The sequence below is a fragment of the Clinocottus analis genome, unplaced genomic scaffold, assembly GCF_023055335.1.
Source record: "Clinocottus analis isolate CAN_PGR_092001 unplaced genomic scaffold, fCliAna1.0.p SCAF_11, whole genome shotgun sequence".
Classification (NCBI taxonomy): domain Eukaryota; kingdom Metazoa; phylum Chordata; class Actinopteri; order Perciformes; family Cottidae; genus Clinocottus; species Clinocottus analis.
This window is the reverse complement of record NW_027175832.1, coordinates 15,922,706-15,947,781: the sequence shown is the minus strand read 5'-3', so window position 1 is coordinate 15,947,781 and position 25,076 is coordinate 15,922,706. Positions and strand designations below refer to the sequence as shown.

At 40.5% G+C, this 25,076-nt stretch overlaps 4 protein-coding genes and 1 non-coding gene across 6 annotated transcripts; 3 read left to right on the top strand and 2 right to left on the bottom strand.

Moving 5' to 3' along the window:
* Positions 1–4,384: 4,384 nt before the first annotated feature.
* On the top strand, positions 4,385–8,434 carry oprk1 (opioid receptor, kappa 1). Its single transcript, XM_068602709.1, has 3 exons — positions 4,385–4,743; positions 5,311–5,663; positions 7,012–8,434. Exons 1-3 carry the CDS (start codon positions 4,496–4,498, stop codon positions 7,548–7,550), a joined length of 1,140 nt encoding a protein of 379 aa, XP_068458810.1. The 5' UTR covers positions 4,385–4,495; the 3' UTR covers positions 7,551–8,434.
* Positions 8,435–11,966: 3,532 nt separating this feature from the next.
* chmp5a (charged multivesicular body protein 5a) lies at positions 11,967–16,808 on the top strand. The gene is made up of 8 exons (XM_068569615.1): positions 11,967–12,153; positions 12,759–12,863; positions 12,966–13,012; positions 13,351–13,444; positions 14,139–14,210; positions 14,330–14,438; positions 15,660–15,775; positions 16,362–16,808. The coding sequence occupies exons 1-8, from the start codon at positions 12,085–12,087 to the stop codon at positions 16,410–16,412; spliced, it is 663 nt and encodes a 220-aa protein (XP_068425716.1). The 5' UTR covers positions 11,967–12,084; the 3' UTR covers positions 16,413–16,808.
* A 1,210-nt stretch (positions 16,809–18,018) lies between these two features.
* On the top strand, positions 18,019–22,188 carry bag1 (BCL2 associated athanogene 1). Of its 2 annotated transcripts, none has more exons than XM_068603942.1 (7): positions 18,019–18,478; positions 19,792–19,920; positions 20,019–20,101; positions 20,183–20,296; positions 20,423–20,530; positions 20,646–20,708; positions 20,791–22,188. In XM_068603942.1, the coding sequence occupies exons 1-7, from the start codon at positions 18,409–18,411 to the stop codon at positions 20,878–20,880; spliced, it is 657 nt and encodes a 218-aa protein (XP_068460043.1). In that variant the 5' UTR covers positions 18,019–18,408; the 3' UTR covers positions 20,881–22,188. The 2 variants fall into 2 exon arrangements, with proteins under 2 accessions (XP_068460043.1, XP_068460052.1); XM_068603951.1 differs by lacking the exon at positions 18,019–18,478 and adding an exon at positions 19,253–19,369.
* On the bottom strand, positions 18,808–18,899 carry trnar-ucu (transfer RNA arginine (anticodon UCU)). The gene is given in 2 exon segments: positions 18,808–18,843; positions 18,863–18,899. It is a non-coding gene; the product is annotated as a tRNA-Arg (tRNA).
* A 1-nt stretch (position 22,189) lies between the features above and the next one.
* On the bottom strand, positions 22,190–24,568 carry myl12.2 (myosin, light chain 12, genome duplicate 2). The gene is made up of 4 exons (XM_068603964.1): positions 24,431–24,568; positions 23,420–23,627; positions 22,999–23,160; positions 22,190–22,684 (listed from the first exon to the last, which is right to left on the bottom strand). The coding sequence occupies exons 2-4, from the start codon at positions 23,601–23,603 to the stop codon at positions 22,512–22,514; spliced, it is 519 nt and encodes a 172-aa protein (XP_068460065.1). The 5' UTR covers positions 23,604–23,627; positions 24,431–24,568; the 3' UTR covers positions 22,190–22,511.
* Between the last annotated feature and the right edge of the window lie 508 nt (positions 24,569–25,076).

The window sequence follows — 25,076 nt, the reverse complement described above, 5'->3', positions numbered from 1 at the left end:
GTCCGTTCCCATAGTGACAATCCAAACAAGACTGCTGACAGAAGCTGCATCTAAGGAGAATCACAATAACCACGGCATTTATGGCTCACTGTGCCTGACAATAATGCTTGCGTGCGTGTAACATTAAGATGTGTTATGCTGTGAGTTAAGTGTTCCATTTGGACACTGGAATTGATGCTGAGTGATGTCACTTTTTCCTTCTCAAATCAATGTTTATTATTCACCATTGGATTATTTACCGAAAAAAATATTTTCACAACAACTAGAATGTAATAAAGCTTGGTTAAATAAGCTCAAATTGTGGCCTTCTGCAATGGTCGATTGCTTGGCCCCCAGATGCTTGTTGAGAACCACGGTATACGGCTGCCGAGTACCAAGAAGATCGAATGATCAGTTTTTGAGATTCACAAAGGACAGTCGTACGTGCCCTCCTTAAAAGATAGATGGATAGATAGACACTTTATTCCTCCCCAAGGGGAAATTTGTTTGTGACAATACAATAGCAAAGCATATTAAATTTAAGATTATTAAATAATAAAGAAAGTGCAAAAATGCAAAGTATACACAGTGTATATGAGGTGTATATAAAGTATATACAGTGAAATAGAATAGAAGTATGTACAGTAAGTTACTAAATGACAAAAGCGGTGCTCGGGTTATTGATGATTTAATTGACAGAGGATCTGGCCAGAGGTGATTTATTATACAGTCTTTTAGCAAAACATGCGTACATAACACATTCTCTAACTAATGCAGCCTGGTCAGTGGCACTAAGTGTTAAACTATGATGCTCTACCTCTATGAAAATGAAAGCCTAGTTCAGAGGCTAATTGAATAATATTATGTCACTAGTTGTGAAATGAAGTACTGTAGGAACCACCAGATGTCATATGCAATGACACGTGCAATGTGCTCCTAAACCTGTCTCTGCCTGTTAAATTGACAAAGAAAGGTGTCAAAATGTTTTCCCGTGTATTATTAGTGTTTGACAATTTTTCTGCCATAAGAGAAATCTACCTCATGTAAGTCTTTCAGCAACTGTCATTCAAATATGGATTGTCATCACTGCTGTAATGTCTCCACTCCTGCTTACCCAAACTGCTTTTGTTCCACATTGTTGTCCTTCGTACGGACACACAATATCGACGCCAAACTGCATTCTCCTCAGGGGGCAATGCAACCCACGGCGAATACATTTTCACAAACCAAGTCATTTTCATCCAGAGCAGACCACACCATCTGGATGCCGGTGAATGAAGGTGATGATCTCTGCGAGCGGTCTGCAGAACAGTGTCTGCATACAAAGCTGCACAAACATGTAGGGAGTACACTGCCAAGGTGTTCATGCAATGTTCACCATGTGCAAACATTCATTTATGATACACAGCACTCGTCTTTCAACCTTTAATGCTTTAACACTACACGTCATCAGTCACCCATTGATGTATTCATACTGATGGCTAATGTGCTGTAATGTCACCTGCCCATCAGGAGTGACTATGCATGCCCGTAGGCACAGCTACTTGTCAATTTGGGGTTAATTGTCTTGCCCAAGGACACATCGATATGGACTAGCGGAGCCGGGAATTGAACTACCAATCCTTTAATTGAAGGACAACCCTGATGTACGATGGGGGGTACTGATGCTTACTCTTGTCCTGCCAAGAGCCGACGGTTTTCCAAAATCATACTTAGTGAGGCAATAAATTGCCGGAGGTCTTATAGAGGAAATGAACACTGGATAAGGATCTGGTACGACGCTTATGAACCTTTTTAGAGGCATTTTCCGTTCAAAAGACGACAAGAAAGCCAGCCTAGCAAAGCGGTGATTGAAAATACAGAGGATTTGCAAACTCCATCTCGCTCCAATTTATAGATTACAAATGCTTTGTCACAAAGGTCAAATCCTTATTGGCTGATTTTATAGAATTAACTTCATTGCACTTTTCTATTTTTCTCCCTCTCAAATGATTTCAATCGAAGAACTGTCAATCCTATTCACTCTACTGTGATTGCATACAGTAAGGATGACGGGTGTAACCTGTATTAATACAACTCAAATCACACCGCACCTCATCTCAGCAACCGATGACAAAACCCCACCGTCAGTGTGGACAACAGAGTGGAACGGTTTGGACATATCAGTCTTTAGAAATAGAGTATATAAGCCCAAAGCCTTTCAAATCTCTAATTTTTGAATCAATAAATCAACTATTGTATCTCGTCAGTTTTACAAAAGCATGTATCATATAGAGAGTGAACCGGCGAGTTAGCCTACGCTGAGATTATTTGCCATTTGTGTACACTTTTCTCAGTGAGCAGTACATCTTCCTTGTGACACAAGTCAGAAGAGAGGCAGACATTTTGTTCTATGGAATTAATAGGATCCAATGAGTATTTCATTACAGATGTTGAAAGGTTTATATCTGTAAACTAAACACATTTAGCTGCTGTGGCAGAGAGCTTCTTTTGTCTCGGAAAAGTGAGGCGACTCTCTCACTCTCTCTCCCTCTTGTTGACACAATGTAGTCATGAATGTTCAAGGCATTTCACAGAAAGCTAACAATGCACGGCAATTTGTAAATTGTGGCTGCTGAATGAAACACACCAAAATGAGACAGTGATTGACAGGTGAAGCACACTTGAAAAACCTGGGGCTTTTGTGAAAAGACTTTTTCCCTCATGGTAACCCGTGTGTCTATGACATTTTCATGTTGAGAGCCTTTTTTCATCATTAAACCGTTAATTGAAGCATTTCACTGAATAGACAGCACCCCCAGGTCATTGTGGGAAAAAAAAAACCTGAAATACAAAAGGGAGTTTATTCTTGACCTTATCTTCTGGAGGGTACGGAGCAATCATTTCCTCTCCTCCTCTGGGACTGAAATTAAACGACCTGTTTCAAGTGCCACAGGAAGTGCAGCGGATTGTATCTCTGTGATTACAGACATTTGGCACTGCCTAATTATGTTACGGGTAAATAGCGTAACTGTGTCCTCCTCTATTGAAGCTCTGATTTAAGGAAAGATGTGATTCATCCTTTACTGCGAGCTCAAGGCTGAGATCCTCAGTGAACTCAAGATATTGTAACTGCTGCCATCTCACAAATTCAAGACTGTCAGCCCTTAACAATAGAAACCTACAAAAGGCTCCTTTGCTCAAGCAACACCTGGCCATGATGGGTCTCTAAGCAACAAGCATTAGTGCATGAAACGAGGGAAAGGGAACAGCACCCACTTAATTACTTGCTGGATGAAATCTGTCTCCTATCTGTTGGGGTGAGAAAAGAAAACGAACCTGGTTCGAGGACGTTTTTCATTCAGAGCTCAATGTTATTTGTGTAATAAGCTCTCAGTGCTGCTAAATGTCTTTCTTTCTGTACTATTTTGTTTTAAGGCAATTGGAATATATTGAGTTGATCAAATATAGAAAGGAAAAGGTCATGAGCGCAGAGCTGAAAGGACATTGTGAAAAGTACTTAAGAAGCAAAAGTGATTCTGACCTAATGGAATCAAAACATTATGATGAGCAGCTTTTATTTGAAAGTTCACAAAATGTCTCTCCATCGTAAATGTCCTTCGGACTTCATGCATCATCCACACTGCACATGTTTGCATTGCAGCCATTTCTCTCACAGGAGTTGCTAGGGAACATCTTACGGCAGCATTGATGGCAAATTAAACATTTTAAGAAAGGTGTACATGCATGATATTGCAGCACATTAAGTTTTACTTTTCATACAGGCAACTCGTGAACGCATCAAAATACATGAAATAAAATGGAAGGTTTACAATGCTGACTATGCAAGCAGATGTTTAGATCCCTGCTTGAGAGCGTGAGACGTCATTAGTGAGGCATCTTACCAGATATAGTGCAACAACAACAACAACAAAAACACCAAATCTGAATAAAGATTTATTTCCGGCTGACATGTGCTGCATGTGGTTAGATCGGTTCAGCTGGCTGGAGACTGTCACATCTGTTGGCTCAGCCTCTGATGTCACTGAATGCATTGCAGGCTTCCAGTGCGCAGCGTCGGGGACGCAGCAGTGGCACAGGCAGTGAATTGTCTACCCGTCGACACACACACACAAACACACGCGCGCGCACGTACGCACGCACACGCACACAACTACCCACAAACCTTTTGTTTCTGCCACCGTCCGGATTTGAATCTGTGGGTCAACGTCCTGTAAGTAACTCGTAGTCGGTGTTTTTGTATTTGCATAAACTTTTCTGGAAGCAGAACAAAAAACAACAACAGGTAAGGTGCTGTTGCACTTGTGTAACGACGTCCTTGAGCGTGGGCTGTTGCGCTCCTCTTCACTGAAGCCATAACCTGTGCTCATAGAGAAATTTGCCTCGTGTTTCTTTTCCTTTCTTCTGCATGTAGCAGTCATCAGACAGTCAGTCAGCTGGCTTTCGGACCGATATCTGTGGAAGTTCAGCGGTGACTTTACGCGCAGCCCGCCCGGTGCAGACGGAGTTCGGCACCATGGAGAGCAGCGTGGTGCACATCTACAAAGAGGACAGGTGTCTCTGGGGCCAGCTGGAGGACTGTTTCCAAAACTTCACCTCGCAACCCGGCTCCTCGGACATAATCAACGACACCACACCCAACGGCACCTGGGACGCCGAACCCGAGCCCATGTCGCCCATCATCCCCATCATAGTCGCCGTGTACTCCGTGGTGTTTGTGGTGGGCTTAGCGGGAAATTGTTTGGTGATGTTTGTCATCATTAGGTGAGTTTCCAGCTTTGAAATGTGCCATCCGTATCATGTCAAAAGCAATGCATCTCACGAGGTGTGAATGCTCTTGGCTCGGAGAGCAGTAGAGGAAATTTTGAGCGTCTTCATGTTTGAACGGTTAATTGGTCACAGTAAAACTGCCTTTTACACGTTTATGGTGTTTCCTGTGCGTGTACACGTGTTTATATGTGTTTTTTTTCTTCTCCACCAATGACGACAATGCATAACAAGCTTGGCAGTAATTGTAAAGTCGATGTTCCTCTCACATGTGCTCAGTTTTGTGTACGGATCTGTTAAAAGCCTCATTAAGGTTTTATCATGGATGTTAGATAAAGCATGCCATTAAAGCTTTGAATATACAAGAGGTGACAAAAAGTCAAAGTTATATTCCTCAGTATTTTTGCCGACTTATGTTTTGGGTGTTTCCAAAACGTGATTTAATTTTACCTTTGACCTTTTTGAAAGGATTACAAATTAAATCAAATCTAAAAAAGGTAACCTGAGACCAATCACAATCACACCCATTCAACCTCTCGTCTTCCTTCTTTCCCCCCACAACAGATACACCAAAATGAAAACAGCCACCAACATCTACATCTTCAACCTGGCCGTGGCCGACGCTCTGGTCACCACCACCATGCCCTTCCAGAGCACCGACTACCTGCTCAGCTCCTGGCCGTTTGGCGAGGTGGCGTGCAAAGTCTTCATCTCCATCGATTACTACAACATGTTCACCAGCATCTTGACCTTGACCATGATGAGCGTGGACCGCTACGTGGCCGTGTGCCACCCCATCAAGGCCCTGGATTTCCGCACCCCCGTCAAGGCCAAGATCATCAATGTGGTCATCTGGGTGCTGTCGTCTGCCGCTGGGATCCCGGCTATGATTCTCGGCAGCACGAACACCAATAACGGTATCTTAACGTTACACACATTCACACTGGTTTGACTCCACGGTGTCTATCAGTCTTTCCACTCATATATTTCGGATTTATTATCTCTGGCTGCCATGGAGACACAAGAATTATTCCAGGCAATTTCAAACTTGAAGCCCCACTTCATTTGCAACATGCTCGCCATTAATTCTCGATTGAACCTTCGCCATTAGCTGCCTGAAGCGTTCTTCAAATGCCCTGAAGAGGATGATTTATAAGTTGAACAAGACCCCTTTACAGAGATCTGACTAAAGCGATGACAGTCAATGAATGGGCGCTGAGATTGAGAAGAGAGCTTGAAGGATAAATTCTTTCAGCGGCATGTTCACAATGATAAAGCACAATGCTCTTTGCCCGGAGTCATAGCTGATGACTGATTCATCCTTCATCTTTCTGTATTGAAGTAACTGCATCATGAGATCTGCATTTATAGATTTTTAACCATGGCCAATGGATGGACATTTAATGAACTCATTGGTTCAGACTGAAACATCTCTATTAGATGGACTGTCATGGAATATGTTACAGATATTCTTGATTCCCAGAGAACAAGTTCTTTTTATTTTGACGATCCGCTGACTTTTTCTCGGGCATCACATCAAATTGTCATCACATCCTCTGACATCACGATGAGGTTGACACTTTACCTTTACGTATAGCCTTAATAAATAGCTGATATAAAAAAATAAAACATGTTTTTATAACACGCTGTAATTGTAAGTGGATGCAAGCATTTATGAATGTATTTTAACAACTATATCATGTCGGAATGAATATCTCCTGACTTAGTTTTTTGACCGAACACCACTCCCATCAGCCTTAGCTGTACATTTACAGTGAATAATTCTATTGTGTGTCTTTTCACGGTAACTTGCCGCTTACCACTGACAAATGACCGCATGCTTTGATTACAGTGCATGGTACAGCACATTGGGGCGACTGTGGCTCAGTTGTAGAGCAGCGTCGTCCTTCATCCGGAGAATCGACGAGTTGGTCCCCGGCTCCGCTAGTCTATGTCGATGGGTCTTCGGGCCAGACATGCACTTAACCCCTAATTGCTCCCGTAGCGCTGCATGAACGTTAGTTACTGCTGATGGGCCTGCCATCAGTGTATTAATGGGCGTGAATGGGTGAATGATGAGTAGTGGTGAAGCGCTTTGAATGGGTTAGAAGATGAGAAAAACACGATATAAATACAACCCATTTACCATTGCTCTAGTCTTGTCATAGAGTAGAGATACTGTGCATCGTACATTAATTTGCTGTCGTTAAAACTTGTATTACATATGATGTGTGTGACTGGTCAACTCTGTTCTGTAACTAACAGGGACTACAGAGTGTGCCCTTCAGTTCCCTGAACCCTACAGCTACTGGGACACCCTGATGAAGATCTGTGTCTTCATCTTTGGCTTTGTGCTCCCCGTCATCATCATCACCGTCTGCTACACGCTGATGGTCATGCGCCTGAAGAGCGTGCGCCTGCTGTCGGGCTCGCGGGAGAAGGACCGCAACCTGCGGCGGATCACCCGCTTGGTTATGGTGGTGGTCGCCGTCTTTGTGGTGTGCTGGACGCCCATCCACATCTTCATCTTGGTCAAGGCCCTGTCTGGCAACGTGCCAGAGACCACCGCTGTCATGGCCGCCTACTTCTTCTGCGTGGCGCTGGGCTACACCAACAGCAGCCTCAACCCCATCCTCTACGCCTTCCTGGATGAGAACTTCAAGAGGTGCTTCAGGGATTTTTGCTGCCACGGCGCCCAGGGACACAGAGACTCTCATGGGTTGAGCCGGGTGAGGAGCACCGTGCGGGACCACTCGTGTCCCACGGAAGCTCGAGGGGATAGGAGGCAGGCCAGGCCCGTATGACTAGCCATGGACTCGTCCTGCATGCCCTATCAGGGCTGGGAGGACTCCAATGACCTGGGATTGACTCAAGTCACCACCTCCATCTGAGGGAAAGGCTCAAGAGAGAGCTTGCTGTTATTTATGTAATGGTCAGAGAATCCAAAAGCAGATTCACTTGGAAGATAATCCGGTGTTATTCTTTTGATTGTCAACTAATCAAAAGACCAAAACCACCACGTTATTGATCCTACTAACCAGTATTGACTGTGACGCTGTTTTTACTGGTTTATCAAAAAAAAAAAAACTATTGACATAACATCTTCCTTCATAATGATTTATTATGTTCGGAATTAACCTCAAGAATGTATAAAGAGAGCTGAATACCGTGTTGGAGGCGACGCCTCATTTCATGAAGCATCAAACGTTTGATGAGTATAAAATAAAACTAATCTTCAGCATCCATTGGCCCGTAAGGCAAGCGCAGTAGCGTTTTCTTTAACCCCGCCTCCTCGCCCTCAGTACAGCCTCGTTCTCAGCTCATTCATATGAACTGAGGAAGGAAAATAATTAGATTCTGGTATTAGTGCCTTTTACAACTTGTAGGACCTCATCATTGAAACAGGGGGTATTCAGGTGTCAGTACTGGAAAGTTGAAAAAAAATGGGACCCATGGAATCACTCGACAGACCCAAAAATTGTTTTAAAAGCTCTTCTTGGGGCCTTAAATTAATCCCATGTGCGCTCTCCTGCTGCCACAAATACTCACTAGACAAATGTATCAATCCACCACTGAATATCCAGCCCAACCAATACACAACGTACTCTTCGAAGAGTAATATTTACAAAGTCTACACTACCTAGCAGTCTAAAAATTACTTTAAAATGAAAAATATATATATATATATATATATATATATATATAGTTATTTATATATGTGACCTGTTTTCTTCTACTTCTGTTTTCTTTCTAAATTATCTTTAGCGAGAAGGAATGTGCTACAAACAGGGTAGAGAAGTCATAAAGTATTGAGAAAAACGACTAACATGTTATTGTTGTTTTCTTTTCATGTGATTTGTTGCCATTTTGAAAATATGGAATAAAACCAAACTTCTCTTTTGAAATTATGTTTAAATTTCAAAGCCTATGAGACACAACACAGCTTGGTACTAAATCACTGAATATTATTTTGTATTGTATAAAGCTGAAATTTAAATCATAAACCGATACTTTTTCATGTTCTTTCTCACATTGTTGACATCAACAATGAAAATATGTTGAACTATGTCCAGACAAGACGACCCAAACGTATTTCAATATGTAGCTTGATCACATGTTGTTTAGCTTTCATTAAAAGAAATTCATACAGTCAAATTATCACATGCATAAAAATATCAACTGGTATTTTGTACAAAACATGAAAACAAGTAATTCATTATTATGATTGAATGTTTGAATTATGTGAACTGTAGTTTGGTGCTTTGCTGAGTTGTACATTTCTGAATCGTCTATATTATTGGAAAATGCAGAATATTTAATAACCTCTCAGGGATCATCCTCTGTATTTCACCACCAGAAGATATTCAATCAAAGTATTTCCTTCTTGACAAGATAGCTGTCTTTGATGAGGCTAAGGCATCCATACAGTGCGCCTAGTGTGTTCTTAGTGCTTTCAGAAACTATTATATTATTCCATCTGACACGGCCCAGCACCTTTATAGAACTCCAGCCGTGATGCCACATCTCATCCAGGAGGTGTCAAATATTGTGTTTCCAACCTTGAAATACATGTGACAACTGGGTAACAGGGCTCCATGAGAATACCATACTGTATCTACACAACATGTCTTTGGGTGTTTAGTGCAATTGAGTGCTTATACTGTAAATATATGCTCATCTGAAGGAATATAACAATGCATTTATGAATTCATCCTCGTGGAAAATAGGTTTCCCCTCAGCAAAAACAAAAGCGACTGATTTACTGTCTCGGTTTCCTTAATTATTGTAGCTTTTATAGGAGTCATGAAATCAAATGCTTTTGTAGAGCAAGCCATTAATCTGTCTAAATCTGATAATGATACAGTAGTTATAGCAAAAAGTGTGTTCTTGTGCCTGGTTTTGTGTGCCTTATCTTATTTGGCCTCTCGCTGGTATGCTTGCTCTAAATGATCAGCAATTAGCCACATCCATGTTTGTGATTTCTTGTTCTCCCCTTTAAGAGCTTTGAAGTATATCCTGGTATAAGCATTGTAGCATTATGAACTGAAGTCTTACTGAGGATTTCCCACTGTTGGTTACGCTATGTGTTTTTTAACTATTCCTATAATACTGTAATTCATTCGATCGAAATGATTGTATTCATAAACAATTGATCGAATTCCTCCCCGGTTTGAGCACCACGTACTGTGTGCTGCTGCATTGTAAATGAACTGTATCGGTTGGATATTTTGCCGTTTGTTTCACTTTTGAAAGTAAAACCATGCTTCACACTTCACACATGTGCAAGAAAGTCACAATAAAGCTTGACATTAAAATCCTTTGGATTTCATTTCTGTCCTTTGCGATATGAAGATGGGTTCAATGACGAGAAATACAGAGTAGCGTCCCAAAACAGCCAGAACATTAGGACACACCTCTTGGATTTTCCTCCAATCCTTTCTTAATTCTCTTCAACTCTGACATAAAGTCAGTAAATTAGTGAGGCATGTTGTGCTGGTGGCCATGCTGAGGAATCGGCCTCTCATTGACGTGCTGCTGCTGCTCTGCCTCTAAGTTGTGGTTCTACTTTTTGTATGGCTCAGATGTGACCAGGTGTGTGTGTCTCGGATATCTTTGAAGGTGGGTGCACAGGTTCCAACAAAGGACAAGTGTGTCCTTTGTTAAGATGTTCTTCATGCAGCTTAATGTCAACTGAACTGACTGTGATACTCACTGAAACAATACAAAGTACTTCTGATGACAACAGCATACAATAGCGATGGATTGCCAAAAAGGGATATAATATTTGCCGGGGTTTACACCAGCCTCAGCTCATTGTCTAGCTTTACTCATCGCTCACATCGTTTGGTTGTTTTCAGAGAAGAAGCTGGAAAAGCCTACTCAGCCGACGCAGTATTACTCGTAAATCTTGACCTTTGGTCAGTGGCCCTAAGCTGACCAAGCGTCAGTATTTGATGAGTTGTGAGTGTGTAAAAGTAGACAGACAACGTTAGTCACCGGGTGAACAAATTGGAGCAATTTGCAGTTACAGTGACGGATATTTCTCTCAGGAGTTGGTGGAAACCAACAATTGAGATAACATTGTCTGCATTTTGGGACTTTCACCAGTTGGCCACAAACATTACAAATACAGATGTATTTCCTAGACTAGAGGAGCTGACAGTTCTAATCAGGCACAGGGATTTTTAGAGATTTGAGAGGCCATTTACATCAATCAGCCCCTGTGTAAATTGATTAAGCTGCCATAGTGACCAAGATTACTGCAGGACTTTCAAGATCCATGTACATTAGCAAGCCAGTAATAGGAGGGTCTATTAAGGCTCTAATAGTCTTTATTGTTCGCAGGAAAACCCATCACTCATTGCTCTGACAGTGAAAGAAGCAGAAGTGAAGAAAATGCTATTAATTTACTTTACTACTCTGTATATTTTTAATGGCTGTTAAAATACATGAATGGGAACGAGCTAAGGGTTTCCTTATTATTAGAAATATCTTGACTTCTCCATTTGGCAGACGTGCAGCTAATGGGTTTTTTCACTTTATAACAAGTGAAGGAGCCTGCTGCTAAATGCTGCTAAGATGTTAATAAATATAATTTGGCTCCTAGAACGTAAGTGGTTAAGGGACCCTTATTATTGGAAGATCTTCCTAATGAATTAAAAGGATGAGACAAGGACGTGTCGTGCAGGAGGGTGATGATGACCTGAGATTTCTATATATGAGCAAGGACATCAAAAATAAGACGCATGAATTAAAACATTTGGAAATCAATTATTTACCCACAACTTTCTTTACTATTTTACACTTTTTAAGGGATCCACTTATTTTCAAGAAATTCTTCAACCGGGGATATATGAATAATCTTTTGAAGATTTGGTACACATTGATGTCTTCATGTCAGGAACATCTACGTACAACTCCTAATTATGTATAATCACAAACCACTTTAAATTTTAGAACCACATTTATACTCGTTTTATTACAATGTACTTTTAATTTCATATATTATATTATAAACTTCATATTAATATATATGTAAGACCCTTGTAATCATATTTGTAGTGTGGAGGTGCAACAAAGACTGCAGAGTTTACAGGGACAATAGGTTTTTATGGCAGCTGCAATCCCTATTCTGTCCACGCGGGGCAGGCGTGTACCTAGAAAAAAAAGAAAAAAAGTAATTGGTCAAAACTGTATTCGACAACCAATAGAAACCGTTTCCGTCCGATCCGCTGCTTCCGGGTGTCTTCACTGAAGAAATCCTTTTGCGTCTGATGTTTTTTTTTGTATACTCTAAAGAAAGCTAAAAGCTGCGGTGGTCAATACACGCTTTGGAGAATGAACCGAATATTTGGACGCGGAAAGCCGAAGGAGCCTTCCCCAAATCTATCGGACTGCATCGGCAATGTGAGTGCTTAACAGGCTAAGAGGCATTGTTGTTTATGTCGTGACCTAACGGTAACGTTACCGTTACAAAGCGAGCATGGCCACACAACCAGCGAACAGTGCTGGCTCGCTGACACGTTAAGGGCCTTTACAGTCATTAAGCACCTTCCAACACTAGCAAACATATATATATATCGTCTCTCATGTGTCTTTCCTTCGTAAAAGACAGCGTTACGTTATTTTGGGCTATTACGTCGGTACCTCCCCGGGTTACACATCCCCATAGTCTCCGTTTAAAATGCAGTTTGAATGGTACAAATCTGTTCACGTCTCAAGTCAAGAAAACGACCTTGACTGTACATTTCAGGGGCGTTGGTTTCAAGCAGTATAACATCAGTATGCTGGGTAATGTCAACATAACTGGCCTAGAGGGACATGCATTGACAAAAAGCATGGCTGAGTACATCAAAGCCTTCGAAATGTCTCCTGAATGATATTCAGAGGATATTGAGCTTGGGAACATGGGACCCTGGGGATCATCGATGTGGTGAGAAAATGTTATCCCTGTGTTTGGTCAGGCGGGATGCTGAAAAAGCAATACTATATTTAATCTCCTCCTGTGTCAGGTTGATGCAAGATCGGAGTCCATCGAAAAGAAGATTGGCAGACTAGATGCCGAGCTTGTGAAGTACAAGGATCAGATGAAGAAGATGAGAGAAGGACCCTCGAAGGTAATGCGCACATTAGCTGTATAGGGACTGTGAAGGTTGCAAGATTGTTTTGGAGAATATTAAAAAAAAAATCCACTTTGTGTATTCCCTGTTCAAACGCAGAACATGGTGAAGCAGAAGGCGATGAGAGTCCTGAAGCAAAAGAGGATGTAAGTCATACAATGCACCATTTTTACTCTTTGTTATGTTTTACATTTGTTTGTTATGTATTATGTCTGAGATAAAAGAACAAGAGTCTGACCGGTACGTTAGTCAGGTAGATCGACTAATTTAAACTTCTCACAGGTTTATCGCTGTCAGGCTCTTAAAAATCTTTCGGGCATCCTTATTAGCCAATAAAATTTCATTAGATTTATTTTAAATGTTGAAATGTCAACCTCTATCTTCAAGTATCCAGTATTGGTCGCATAGTAATTAGAACTGAGCTTTAAAAAAAAAGGCTGCACAATACATTGTTTTAAAACCAACTGCATTTTTTTGTCTACAGGTATGAAGGTCAAAGAGAGCAGCTGGCTCAGCAGTCTTTTAACATGGAGCAGGCAAACTACACAATCCAGACATTAAAGGACACCAAAACAACAGTAAGAGCCACACACCTGGATGAAAGCAAAGTAGTTTAGGTTCATTTTAATTTAAAGGTATGATCAAATTTGTTGCTTAATGTGGAAGTGTAGCTAGTCGAGCGAGCTATAGAGTGAATAAAGAGAGAATGCAAAGTGAACAAAGCAGTGAATTTGAGAAATAAAATATGATTCCTGATTGTTACACAGCCATTACATTATAGTATATAAACACACCCACACCTCTGCACACTAGATGTAACAACCCGTTGTCATCCGTCACGGCAGTTTTGTATCCGAAAAACTATAAAGGGGCGGCCGATGGCCTGACAGGACTGCACACCCTGCTTGTTGTTGTTGGCCGGGGTTTATGTTCCAACATGAGGCCAAAAGGCTCTTTGCAGACACCAAGAAAAACATCACAAACCCAGCTAATTTATAAGAAAAGAGCAAATCATGTCACTGAGGGCGTGTTTTTGCTCTTCTCCTGACTCGCAACACTAAGAGTCTGACTGACAGATAGTTCCTTGGCCCATGTCCAAACAGTTTCCAATGGCTGATTCTCAAATGGTTCTGTGTTATAAACCATCTTGTGGGTCACATTAATGTGCCTGGACCTCAAAAGACAAAAAAACAATTGTTTTTCCAGTGCTGATAAAGTTCTTGTTACTAGTGACAATGTATACACCTTGTGCAATTTCATTTCTGTTCCCAGGTGGAGGCCATGAAGATCGGTGCGAAGGAAATGAAAAGGGCTTACAAGGACGTCAAAATTGATCAGATTGACGTACGTTTAGAAATGATTTATTGTGAATACTATATACCAAATGGTAAATCAATCAAAAACAGAATGGATAAAATTAGATTTTTGACTTATAAAGTAATGACATGAATTTGAACTTTTAGGATTTACAGGATCAACTGGAGGACATGATGGAGGACGCCGGCGAGGTGCAAGAGGCCTTGAGCCGCAACTACGGCACTCCAGACATAGACGAAGAAGATCTTGAAGCAGGTACACCTGACTGTCTACGACGTCTTTAATTAGTTTGTGAGCAGACACCTTTATCGATAGAGCAGCTTAAAATTGATATTAATCACCAACATTTAACACAGACAGACGTTAGTGTGAATATAAAACTCTCAACAGGGATAATAAAATCTCTGCCAGAATATAATATATATCATAATGTTATGTTCCAATGATGGCTCAATGATCTTTTGAGCTTGTGCATTTTCAACAGAGAGACCAAAACTAACTGTGTTCAGGCAGTTTTCAGCAACTAACAGAGATATATCAGGGCGACTGTGGCTCAGTGGTGAGCAGCGTCGTCCTTCAATCAGCGGTTCGATCCCCGGCTCCGCGAGCCCATGTCGATGTGTCCCTGAGCAAGACACTTAACCCTAAATTGTTCCCTTAGCTGCGTCTACGGTGTATGAATGGTTGATAATACTGATGTGGCACCTTGCATGGTAGCTCCTCTCATCAGTGTGTGAATGGCTGAATGATGTCATGTAGTGTTGAAGCGCTTTGAGTGGTCGGAAGACTAGAAAAGCGCTATACAAGTACGGGTCCATTAACCATTGACCATTTACATCCAAAGTAGATTATACCTGAAACTGCTTGAATTTAAATTTGTATTTGTACAATTTAAGACTTTTTTAATGAACACATTAAGAACAAAAGACAAACAGTCATTCATCAGGTTATGGCACATCCTTCCATATAACATCTGTATCTGAATTACATGATGGATACACCAGCTGTGTCTTCTAAACATGAGTAAAAGACAGTTGTTTTGGTTGATGATGAGCCTTTGAATTCGGAGAGTCCTTTTTTGCCACTTATGTTTGGAAATGCAGACTTCACAGGGTTATGCCCCTCTTTGGGACACAGCCGTTGCGACCAACGTCGAAGTTTAGATGGACAAACAAGCAAAAAAGTATTTTCTTCAAAGCAACAGAGAGAGCTGGATAAATCAGAACCATTCGGTCAGAGAGAGAACTCATTGCTGTGTTCTTTTAGTTTCTAAAAGTGGCCCACACCTTTCTGATGATAAAATACTGGGTTTAAAGTACTATTGGTCAAATTTGGAATTAAACAGTCCGGGACAATATTAAGTGAATTGTAACAAAGACAGACAATAGTCAATTATAATCAGTAAAATGACTATTTTATTGTCCTAATAACCTAAGTGGGTCCAGTACAACAGTAACCGTGTAGCTGTGGTTTCAGAGCTGGACGCTCTGGGCGATGAGCTGCTGCTGGACGATGACAGCTCCTACCTGGACGAGGCCTCATCTGCCCCGTCTATCCCTGAGGGAATGCCCAGTGACAGCAAGACAAACAAGGTGACCGTCTTCAGAGCACTGTAGCGCACAGTGGTCGCTCTAACTCACATTGTAACCACGGATTGGAAAATTACAGGACTGAAAACACACAGAAGTTACATGTCAACTTAATTTTCTCAAACCAGCATTGTCCCACATTCCAAACAGCCACTTATATCAGTTCACAAAAAGAAACTTGACACAACTACACGGCACTAAATCATACACACCTTTTAAGATGATTTAAATTCCCATTATCCTTTCTATGACGTGTGGATGCTCATGGGTTGTCACCGGCTTTTTTACAATTACATGCGCTGTTGTTTCACAGCTGCTTCTCATGGTACTGAGGTAAATTGTGTTTAAAAAAAACAAAAAAAACCTTGTCTTCTGACGTCAGAACTTTTGCAAACCGATTGCACAACAGAAAAAGCTCTTGAATTCATCGTACTCTTCCCACTGCCATTGTGACAAAAGTCTGAAGCAGTTAATGGGCTAAAAGGTGTGAAACTACTTGGCATGGTGTCTCAAGCTTTGTACACGAAATGGGAGTGTTTAGAGGTCAGGCAGTCATTGAAGAGTAAACATTCCTCCTTTTTCTTTTCAGGATGGCGTTTTGGTGGACGAGTTTGGCCTGCCGCAGATTCCTGCCTCATAAACATGGAATGGATTAAAACAACTGCACTTCAACTGAAAACACTTTTTTTATGTAGAGTAACATTTATACATGCAAAACATTTGACCTGAGAACACTACGATTTTGAAGCCGTGCTGGTGTTGGGTTGTGCACTGTTACCACTACTGCGCTAGCATGTGGCCTTGTAACATACTGAACCTTTTTTAAAAACGCTATTTCTCCTTCCTTCCCTTTGTCCTCCCGTCCTGTCGGTCTCGTCCATTACCAGTATTACTAAGTTCATTTTTATTTGTCTGTCTCGTGTTCTAGTTTTGTGTGTTTTATTCAGTCATTTTGTCAACATGAATCCCGAGAGCCTGTTCATATGTCTGCAAGTTATTAAAAAACGTGCAAAATAAATTATGTGGTTTAATTTAACCTTTCATTTTTGGAGTAATTATTATTTGCAAAGTTTTAACCGGTACCTTTTCCCTCTCCTCTCTTTCCCTCTTGCTTTTCTCAATGATTTCCAGAGCAACTATTTCCTGCACTCATTGCTTTGAGCTTACATTTCATTTCGCTGACGCTTTCATCCAAAGTGACGTACAATAAGTGCATTCAACCGTGAGTACAAACTCAGGACAATAAGAATCAGGAAAGTACAATTTCTTCAATAAAGTCAAACTACAAAGTGCTATCAGTAAGAGCCATTTAAGTGCTACTAAAGTGCTACGACTGCGCTACCTATAATCTACATTTGTCTTGTGAGCTCCTTCCTGCTCTCCTCCGGGGACAGTTTCATCAGGCTTTTTGCAAGCTCCATCTCGGCAAGGAGATGTTATCTTGTTTTGTACATCGGTTTATGCTCCTCTTTACGAGTAGGCCAGCAGGTTTGAGGTGATATGCAGACAGGAGAGTTATCTGTGTAACAGAATTATAACATCATTTGACAATTGGAACACTCTATGGAACAGTCAATATAATTATATAAATATTCTACAGAGATACTCTTCAAACATCCACCTCAGAAGTGTGTTACCGCAGCAGTCTCTGTCAACATATAGTAGTGCAGGAGGAGCCAAACCAGCCACTCTGTATCTCTTAATTAGGCCTTCAATCATCGGCCCAATTCCGAAACCTTCCCTGGCTGTGAGCACGAACATGATCACCTGTCCATGCTCATTACCAACATTGACTGCCCAGGTAGCGGTGCCATAGCTGTGTGCTGCAAGCTTTGGGGCCAGCTTTTTTTTGTGGAATCCATCTTTCAGATCTGACCATTAGAGATGGTGGCCTTGATGTCATCTAGCCTTTGCAGGACATCCTGGACATACACCTAGTGCTCGGGGCCAGCAGGCATAGCAGATACATCTTCAAATGGCACAGGCAGGATCAGGCCCGATTTAACAGCACTGGCAAGACTCTTGCAGTCTGTTGGGAACTGAACCGTCTTTTTCAACCAGACCTCAGCATGACGCTTCTGCAGCTTCCAGTTAAGCTGTTCCTTATTCAACTCAACAATAAGAGAAAAGAGGAGATGGAGAAAACCTGAACCTTAAAAAGAAAATATGTGAGGAAGACTGACTTGACTTTACCTTACTCTTATTATTATTATTGATCATTTTTATCCCTTTATTTTTACTTGCATCCTTACTTATTTACTGCATATTCACTGCATCTTTACTATTTACTTATTACTTACTTGTTTTTATCCAAATTTTTATACTTTCACTTGTATAGTTTATTGTTCTTTGTTGTTGCTGCTGTTGTTGTTATGTTGTTATGATGCACCTTCCACCAGAACAAATTCCTCATTTGTACTAACTTACTTTAACGTTTCTGATTTCTGATATTTTTTTTGATCCTTTACACAAAAAAAAGTGCATCAAAGACAAAAAGCCACCATCACACCTTCAGTACTTTGGCAACGAGCACTGCAAAGAGACTGAGACTCAGACATTCGATGAATGGCGGGCTATGCTAAAAAAAACAGAGGTGGGAAAGTCAGGAAGTGAATTCCCCCCAGCATCTTCCTAATATGTTTGGAACTGCGTGTGGATGTGTTTTTACATATGGAATAAAGGCTGCCAAGGATCCAAAGTTGAAGAGTAAGTTATTATTTATGTTTATTTTAATTGTGTAGTATTACTATTGTTATTATCATCGTGTTGTCGTTTCAACAATGTAAATATGGACAACAGGTTCGGACAATTGTGTTTTCTTGATTTCTTGTTGTTATTTGTTTATTTTAATACTTTTTTCATCTAACTGGTGGGTTTTGAACCCACGGCCTTTGAATGTCTCTCCATGTCATTATGCTAGAAGTCCTAAGAATCTTTTTAAAAGCACCGACTGTGGTGGGATTCGAACTCACAGCCTTTGAATGTCTCTCCATGTCATTATGCTTGAAGTCCCAAGAAAATATTTTTAAAAGAACCGACTCTGGTGGGACTCGAACCCACAGCCTTTGAATGTCTCTCCATGTCATATGCTAGAAGTCCAATGCGCTATCCATTGCGCCACAGAGCCAGGCTTAAGCCTTAACGACTGTACATCCTGAGTATTTTTGGTCACATTAGTCTGGTTCGACAAAGAGTAATTGCGGAACTAAACACACTTTTTCCAAACAGCGAAACTGAGAACTATTCCGACAGACAACGTTCAACAAAACGACAGTCGTGAAAAATCACAATACTTTTGTTTGACATGTATTACCGGAAGTGTTCACATAACGTAATAGTTTCAGAATAAACAATTTATATGTGATATATGTTGTTTTTATGTAACAGACCATTTCGTTAAGAGCAATTAACAGGAAAAAGTATATTTTTTAAATTATCTTCAGACCGACTTTAGAAGAACTGTTTCCGGTCTGTTTCGGAAGTAGTTAGTGAGCAACCAGCAACAGCTTATAGCCTTATAGCACCAACCTTGTGATTAAAAGACGCTAAAAAAAACCAAAATGTCTGAGCAAACGATAACAGTGACAGTTGCATACGGTAATACGACTTTGCACGATGCTGCATGATTGTTGCGAGATGATAAAAAACGTTTAATATAAAAACTGGACGTTCAAGTATCTCCGAATTGATTAGCTGGTGTAGCTAGAGCTAAGCTAACTTTAACTTGGTGCAGTTGAATGTATGTTATTCCTTGATTCGCTTAAAATGAATGAAACATTGACCGAAGTATTTTTGTTGTTTCATTGCTGGATGCTGTGATTATCAAGAAAGGATGTATCTCTCATTAGAATATCTTTCGAAGTCAAGGGTTTGGCGAAACATTACAAATGACGACAACTAGTTCACATACTAAACACAGTTTATGATCAACGTCACTAACATTCAGCATAATTTAAGGTTACCCGGGTGCCAAGGACAAATAATAATGGCCATGCATGAATCCAAATCTCCCAATCCAGGATCTACTAAGCACAGCATCACATTAACTGGTCAGGATGAAGGCAAAGGCCCCATCGTCAAGGACCTCTCAGAAGCTCTCACCAAAGCTACTGGAGTTCCTCAAACTTCACAGAAACTCATCTTTAAAGGTAGGCTGCGGATCTCTTTGTTTATTTGAAATCCAGGCAACCTTAAATATTGTATTATATGCAGGATTAACAATGCCTGATTCATCCTGACATCCCAGGAAAATCGCTGAAAGACGTGGAGGAGAGTCTGTCCAGCTATGGAGTAAAAGAAGGCTGCAAGCTTATGTTGATTGGGAAACGGGTAAGGCCTTTCTTTACATGTGTGACGTACCTGATGCGTGACTATATATTTAATCAAATACTGCCAACAATCTACAAACAGAACAGTCCCGAGGAAGAGGCTGAGCTGAAGAAGCTGAAAGACATTGAGAAATCTGTGGAACAGACCGCTAAAAAGCTGGAAAAGGTTGATGGGGAGTTGACTGGGCTCAAAAATGTAAGCAGTCAATTGTGTTTTTAAAGATTCATAATCATTCTTCATTGTTATGATCTGTTCTGCTCCAATATGTATTTTGGAGAATTTTCTGGTCAGATTTTTGATTATTAGTTATATTTTTCACAGGGATTCCTGGCCAAAGACTTGCAGGCAGAGGCATTGGGTAAACTAGACCACAGAGTGAAAATAGCAGCTGAACAGTTCATGAAGATCCTGGAGCAGATTGATTCCATGGTGATCTTTCTTTTCCATATGTAGTATTTATTGCAGTTTCAGTTGTTTATTTTATTATTATTTGCTTTTTTAAAGTATATATCACAAACCCAGAATTGTTTCTTCTTTTGATCAGAGTCTCCAAGACAATTTCAATGACTGCAAAATGAAGAAAAAGGGACTTGTAAAGACTGTGCAGGTAAACCCTTATTTTGTCACCAACATGATTTAATTGAAAACTATTGTGAATATTACTAAGTGTAATTATTATCTGTCAATAGGACTTCCTGGCCCAGTGTGACAAGATCGAGGCTTGTATATCAGACCACCTATCAAAGATTCAGTCAAAAAATCTTGCCTTGGCGGAGTAGTGTCAAAGTTTCCCATAATGTGTGCTATACGTTGCTCTGTGAGCAGCTGCAAAGTGTACAGAAAGCGTCAAGTGTGGATGCAATCCTTGTCTATTTATTGTTGGGTTGATGTGTATGAGAGAGCCTTCATCACGGAGAATCATGCGAACAGATGGAGGTTGGTTATTGGTGCTGATGCTGTGTACATCTGGGATACATACTCTGGGTTAAAGAGATATAAAAGTGTTGCTCAAGACATTGTACCACAGTCACTCTGTGAAAGGATCACAGATTCTTTGAATTGTGGCAATTTATGTGGAACTCTCTTAAAGCATCCTGAAATAGTGCTGACTAGAACTGCTGAGTTCAAATTTCAGAATACCAAAAACAATGTCCTAAAACTTTTACTAAAATTCCCTGGTTAAACCCCCAGTGTCACAGAAACTGCACAATAACATAGAAAACACGGAAAACAACTTAGTGTGACTTGTTGCATGCAGTAGTTTGTACACACATGGCCAAAAGTACTATGACATAAGCATTAATCTGCTACGCTACCACTTCATGCTCCTCCGGGGAGGATTTTCCCCTGGATTGTGGAACCTGACAGCAGAGATTTGTTCTTAAATTCGGCTGCCAGATCATTAGTGAGGTCAGGCACTAATGCTGGGAAATAAGAACGTTTCAGTTCATCCCAAAGATGTTGGCAGAGGTCATCACCAACCTGGGAGAAAACAATATTGTTGCATGGACCCAGATTTGCACAGAGGCATGTTCATGTTGTAACAGGAAAGGGTCCTTCGTCAACTATTGTCTAATATACCGTTGTAATGATTAGAACAAAGGGGCCTACCCCAAACGAGTCAACACAATTGACAACTATTTTGATAATCATTTTTGTTTCGTCAGAGATTTTCTGCTTTGCTCAGCAATTGCCCTGAATTTGAAGGACATTTCTTACAAAGGATTAAATAAATGAATCATAAAATCTGGTACCTTAGCACAGCATTATAAATAGAACAAGTACACAATGCTGTCTACAAACCTTTGGGCATACGTTCTGTATTATTCTGCATGAAGATTCAACACCAAGCCCGCACCTTGTGTTCAATGCAGTGACTGATCCAGTGTACCACACACCTATGACATTAGGGTGATCTGTGGAATTGTGTTTGCTTTCAACCATCACATCTATTCTCCTTTGTTTTAAAATAAAGCCTCTGAAAAATAAATGGAGCATTGATTATTCAGCTCAGACCACAATTTAATCTTGAAACTTTAATTTCCAACAAAACGATTCAGTAAAAATAAAATAATCACGACAACATCCTCCATGTTTCCTTTTTATTTCCAGCTTTATCCATGAGGGTCTTCTCATACATCTTAACTAGCTTATACAGACCCTATATATTTTTTTTTACAGATGTGCAAATGAGCTTTGAGAGAAGGGGTTGATGAGTTAGAGAAGGGAGGGAGGAGGGGTACAGTATGGTCCCACAAGCAGCTTAAACAAATTACCTTCAGTGAGCTATAACACGGTGAAGCTTGCCATGAGCCAAATAACAGGACATAGCTGTTCTAACTTTAGTGTAAACCCACAATTATACACATGGGAGGTACAGAATAAACCTTGATTAGAGTTGGTCCTGTCATTAGTCGTCTTTGTCCTTTGCGCCGTGCTTTAGAATGCGTGTGAATGCTACATAGTTGAAGTTGCCTTTCTTGTCAATGGGCGCCTCTCTGAAGAGCTCGTCCACTTCTTCATCCGAAAACCTGTCGCCCATCGTAGTGAGCAGCTCGCGCAGGTTCTCCTCCTGGATTATACCTGTGAGATGAGTGAATTCATCTGTCAGGAGTTTTTTTTAAAAAATAATTTTCTATTTTCTAAAGGATTTTTACATCAAATGTGAAAATGTATCATGCATACAGACATTTCTTCAAACACAATCTATTATTAAACACCAATTACCCCTCCGACTGCACATCTGTGCAATTAAATTAATAACAAGTTAATGTAGACCAAACTATTTGAATCCAATTTCTTTTGTTAATTTATTAAAGAAAAAAGTAATAAAACCAAAATATATTCTGACAACATTGGGTCTGGATGAGAACATTTATTGAAAAACATTGACTCACCTGTGCCCTCCTCGTCAAAGCACGCAAAAGCGTTACGGATCACATCCTCAGGGTCCGTCCCATTCAGCTTCTCTCCGAACATGGTCAGAAACATAGTAAAGTTGACTGGGCCTGGCGCTTCATTCATCATCGTCTCCAGGTAATCTTCCGTGGGATTCTTACCTTGAAAACGGGCATTGTCATTAGGGTTCATGACAATATGTTAATTCAATTCTCCTCCAAGCTTTCATTTCATCGTCTCTAATCTTACTTGAAAAAAAAAAAGAATTTTGCACTGTTTTAAAAAGCGGGACATTTACTTATAGCACATTTTTCTTCTGTAAATTAATTAGCCATCCTTCCTATTGCTGTCAAAATGTGTGTGAATACATTGTGACTGTTGTAAAAGTTTATTGAAAATGTGTGTAAATATATTGTTTACCTAGTGAGGCCAGCATGTCATGAAGGTCTTCTTTGTCAATAAAACCATCCCTGTTTTGGTCGATCATGTTGAAGGCCTCCTTGAACTCCTGAATTTGAGACTGGTCAAACATAGCAAACACATTGGACGTGGCCCGCTGAGGACGCTTCTTGGTGTTCTTGCCTTTGGCCCTTTTGCTCGACATGTTGGCGGTTAGTGGATCCCCCTCCTGAAATACAGATGATATTTCAGTTAAATTAAATTCAGTTCATTTTGTATAGCCTAGAATCACACATTTGCCTCGCAGGGATTTACAATGTGTACACATGTTTGTGTGTGATATGAAGGCTGTCATCTCGCATCTAGCTGTATGACTTGTCAAGTTTATTAAAAATGTTTCGTCATCATAAATCTAATTATGAATGAGCCTGCACTTTTACAGGCTTGAATGTACGCCTCATGTTTCTCTGACCCCTGCTTCTGATTCATTTTAAACCATCTTTGAACAGAAAAATAACATGTTTGTGTCAAATCAAGCCAAAGTAGAACAAAACGGGGCCCAGTTTAAAGATGTGGACCTCTGGACTGGACTTTCGATTGAACAATGGTTGGCCGTCAGTTGATATTTGTCAATTTAGTGACATGGCTTTCTAGCTATTTAGGTTACTTGGTTACTTACTAATAACGGCGTAAAGGGCATTTACGTTGGTGAAATAACTACATTGTTGAAATGTATTTAGTGACACCTGTCATAAGGTTCGCACAACAAACGATGACAGCGGGGCCCTTCCACACATTAGCCAACGGCAGTAGATGTAAACCTATTACAACTTGTTATAGTTAAGCTACATGTTTGCTTCCCAACGTACAACGTACAGTCCCAGATAAATAGCGACACATTTCTGTGATTAGCTAGCTAACAGTTAGCCCAATGTTGACCTCATTAACTAACCGACCAGAATAAGCTAACCGACATCAAGTCAGAGGAAAAACATTAACTGTACGCGGCCGTTCAAAAATAAAATCACCCACCTCAGAAAATACAAGCGCTATTGACAAATGACTGTATGCGTTATAAACAGCTAACAGATCACCTCAGCCCGATGAAGAGCAACCATTAATGTTTAATTTCCTCTTTACTGAACCGACCAATCACAGCCGAGCTGGAAGGAGCCAACAGACTGGACTGTACCATGTTTTGCTCTACGCCTCTGTTTGTTTGTTTTTTTGTTTTTTTTTAATTGGACCAAATAATATAATTAAATAGCGACGAGAAACCCTACTCAAAATAAAGGTGGAATGTTTCCCCCTATCTTTTATTTAGATAATATATTTATATTTGTCTTCACGACTAAATAGTTTAGTTTTCCAACACCAGGTGGCAGCATTGACCAACACACCTCAATGTTTATTTTGCTGTAATTCTCGATCTCAATATTCAATTTTCGTGTAAGTTACACCAACCAGTATGAGTGACTTTCACACTACAGAACACACAGAAATAACTACATTTGGTAAACTGAACTGTAAATTTAGGGGAAAGAGAGACGTTGAGGTCACATATTTGTGCAGCCCTGCTTTTGGAATTGGTCCGTGAACCCAGTGTTTGGACGCGACAGTGAATTGGCAGGGTTCACACAGGTGACCAGAGGTTTACATGACTTTTTCACGTCGTTTC

Bases quoted from the DNA above. Each gene is read 5' to 3' on its own strand.
- chmp5a (XM_068569615.1), top strand. From the start codon at position 12,085: ATGAACCGAATATTTGGACGCGGAAAGCCGAAGGAGCCTTCCCCAAAT. The intron at 14,211-14,329 runs GTACGTTTAGAA...TTGAACTTTTAG, and splicing joins TCAAAATTGATCAGATTGAC to GATTTACAGGATCAACTGGA. The intron at 14,439-15,659 runs GTACACCTGACT...CTGTGGTTTCAG, and splicing joins CGAAGAAGATCTTGAAGCAG to AGCTGGACGCTCTGGGCGAT.
- oprk1 (XM_068602709.1), top strand. From the start codon at position 4,496: ATGGAGAGCAGCGTGGTGCACATCTACAAAGAGGACAGGTGTCTCTGG. The intron at 4,744-5,310 runs GTGAGTTTCCAG...CCCCCACAACAG, and splicing joins GTGATGTTTGTCATCATTAG to ATACACCAAAATGAAAACAG. The intron at 5,664-7,011 runs GTATCTTAACGT...TGTAACTAACAG, and splicing joins CAGCACGAACACCAATAACG to GGACTACAGAGTGTGCCCTT.
- bag1 (XM_068603942.1), top strand. From the start codon at position 18,409: ATGTTTGGAACTGCGTGTGGATGTGTTTTTACATATGGAATAAAGGCT. The intron at 19,921-20,018 runs GTAGGCTGCGGA...CTGACATCCCAG, and splicing joins ACAGAAACTCATCTTTAAAG to GAAAATCGCTGAAAGACGTG. The intron at 20,102-20,182 runs GTAAGGCCTTTC...ATCTACAAACAG, and splicing joins TTATGTTGATTGGGAAACGG to AACAGTCCCGAGGAAGAGGC.
- myl12.2 (XM_068603964.1), bottom strand. From the start codon at position 23,603: ATGTCGAGCAAAAGGGCCAAAGGCAAGAACACCAAGAAGCGTCCTCAG. The intron at 23,161-23,419 runs GTAAACAATATA...CCCGTTTTCAAG, and splicing joins TGACATGCTGGCCTCACTAG to GTAAGAATCCCACGGAAGAT. The intron at 22,685-22,998 runs GTGAGTCAATGT...CTCATCTCACAG, and splicing joins CTTTGACGAGGAGGGCACAG to GTATAATCCAGGAGGAGAAC.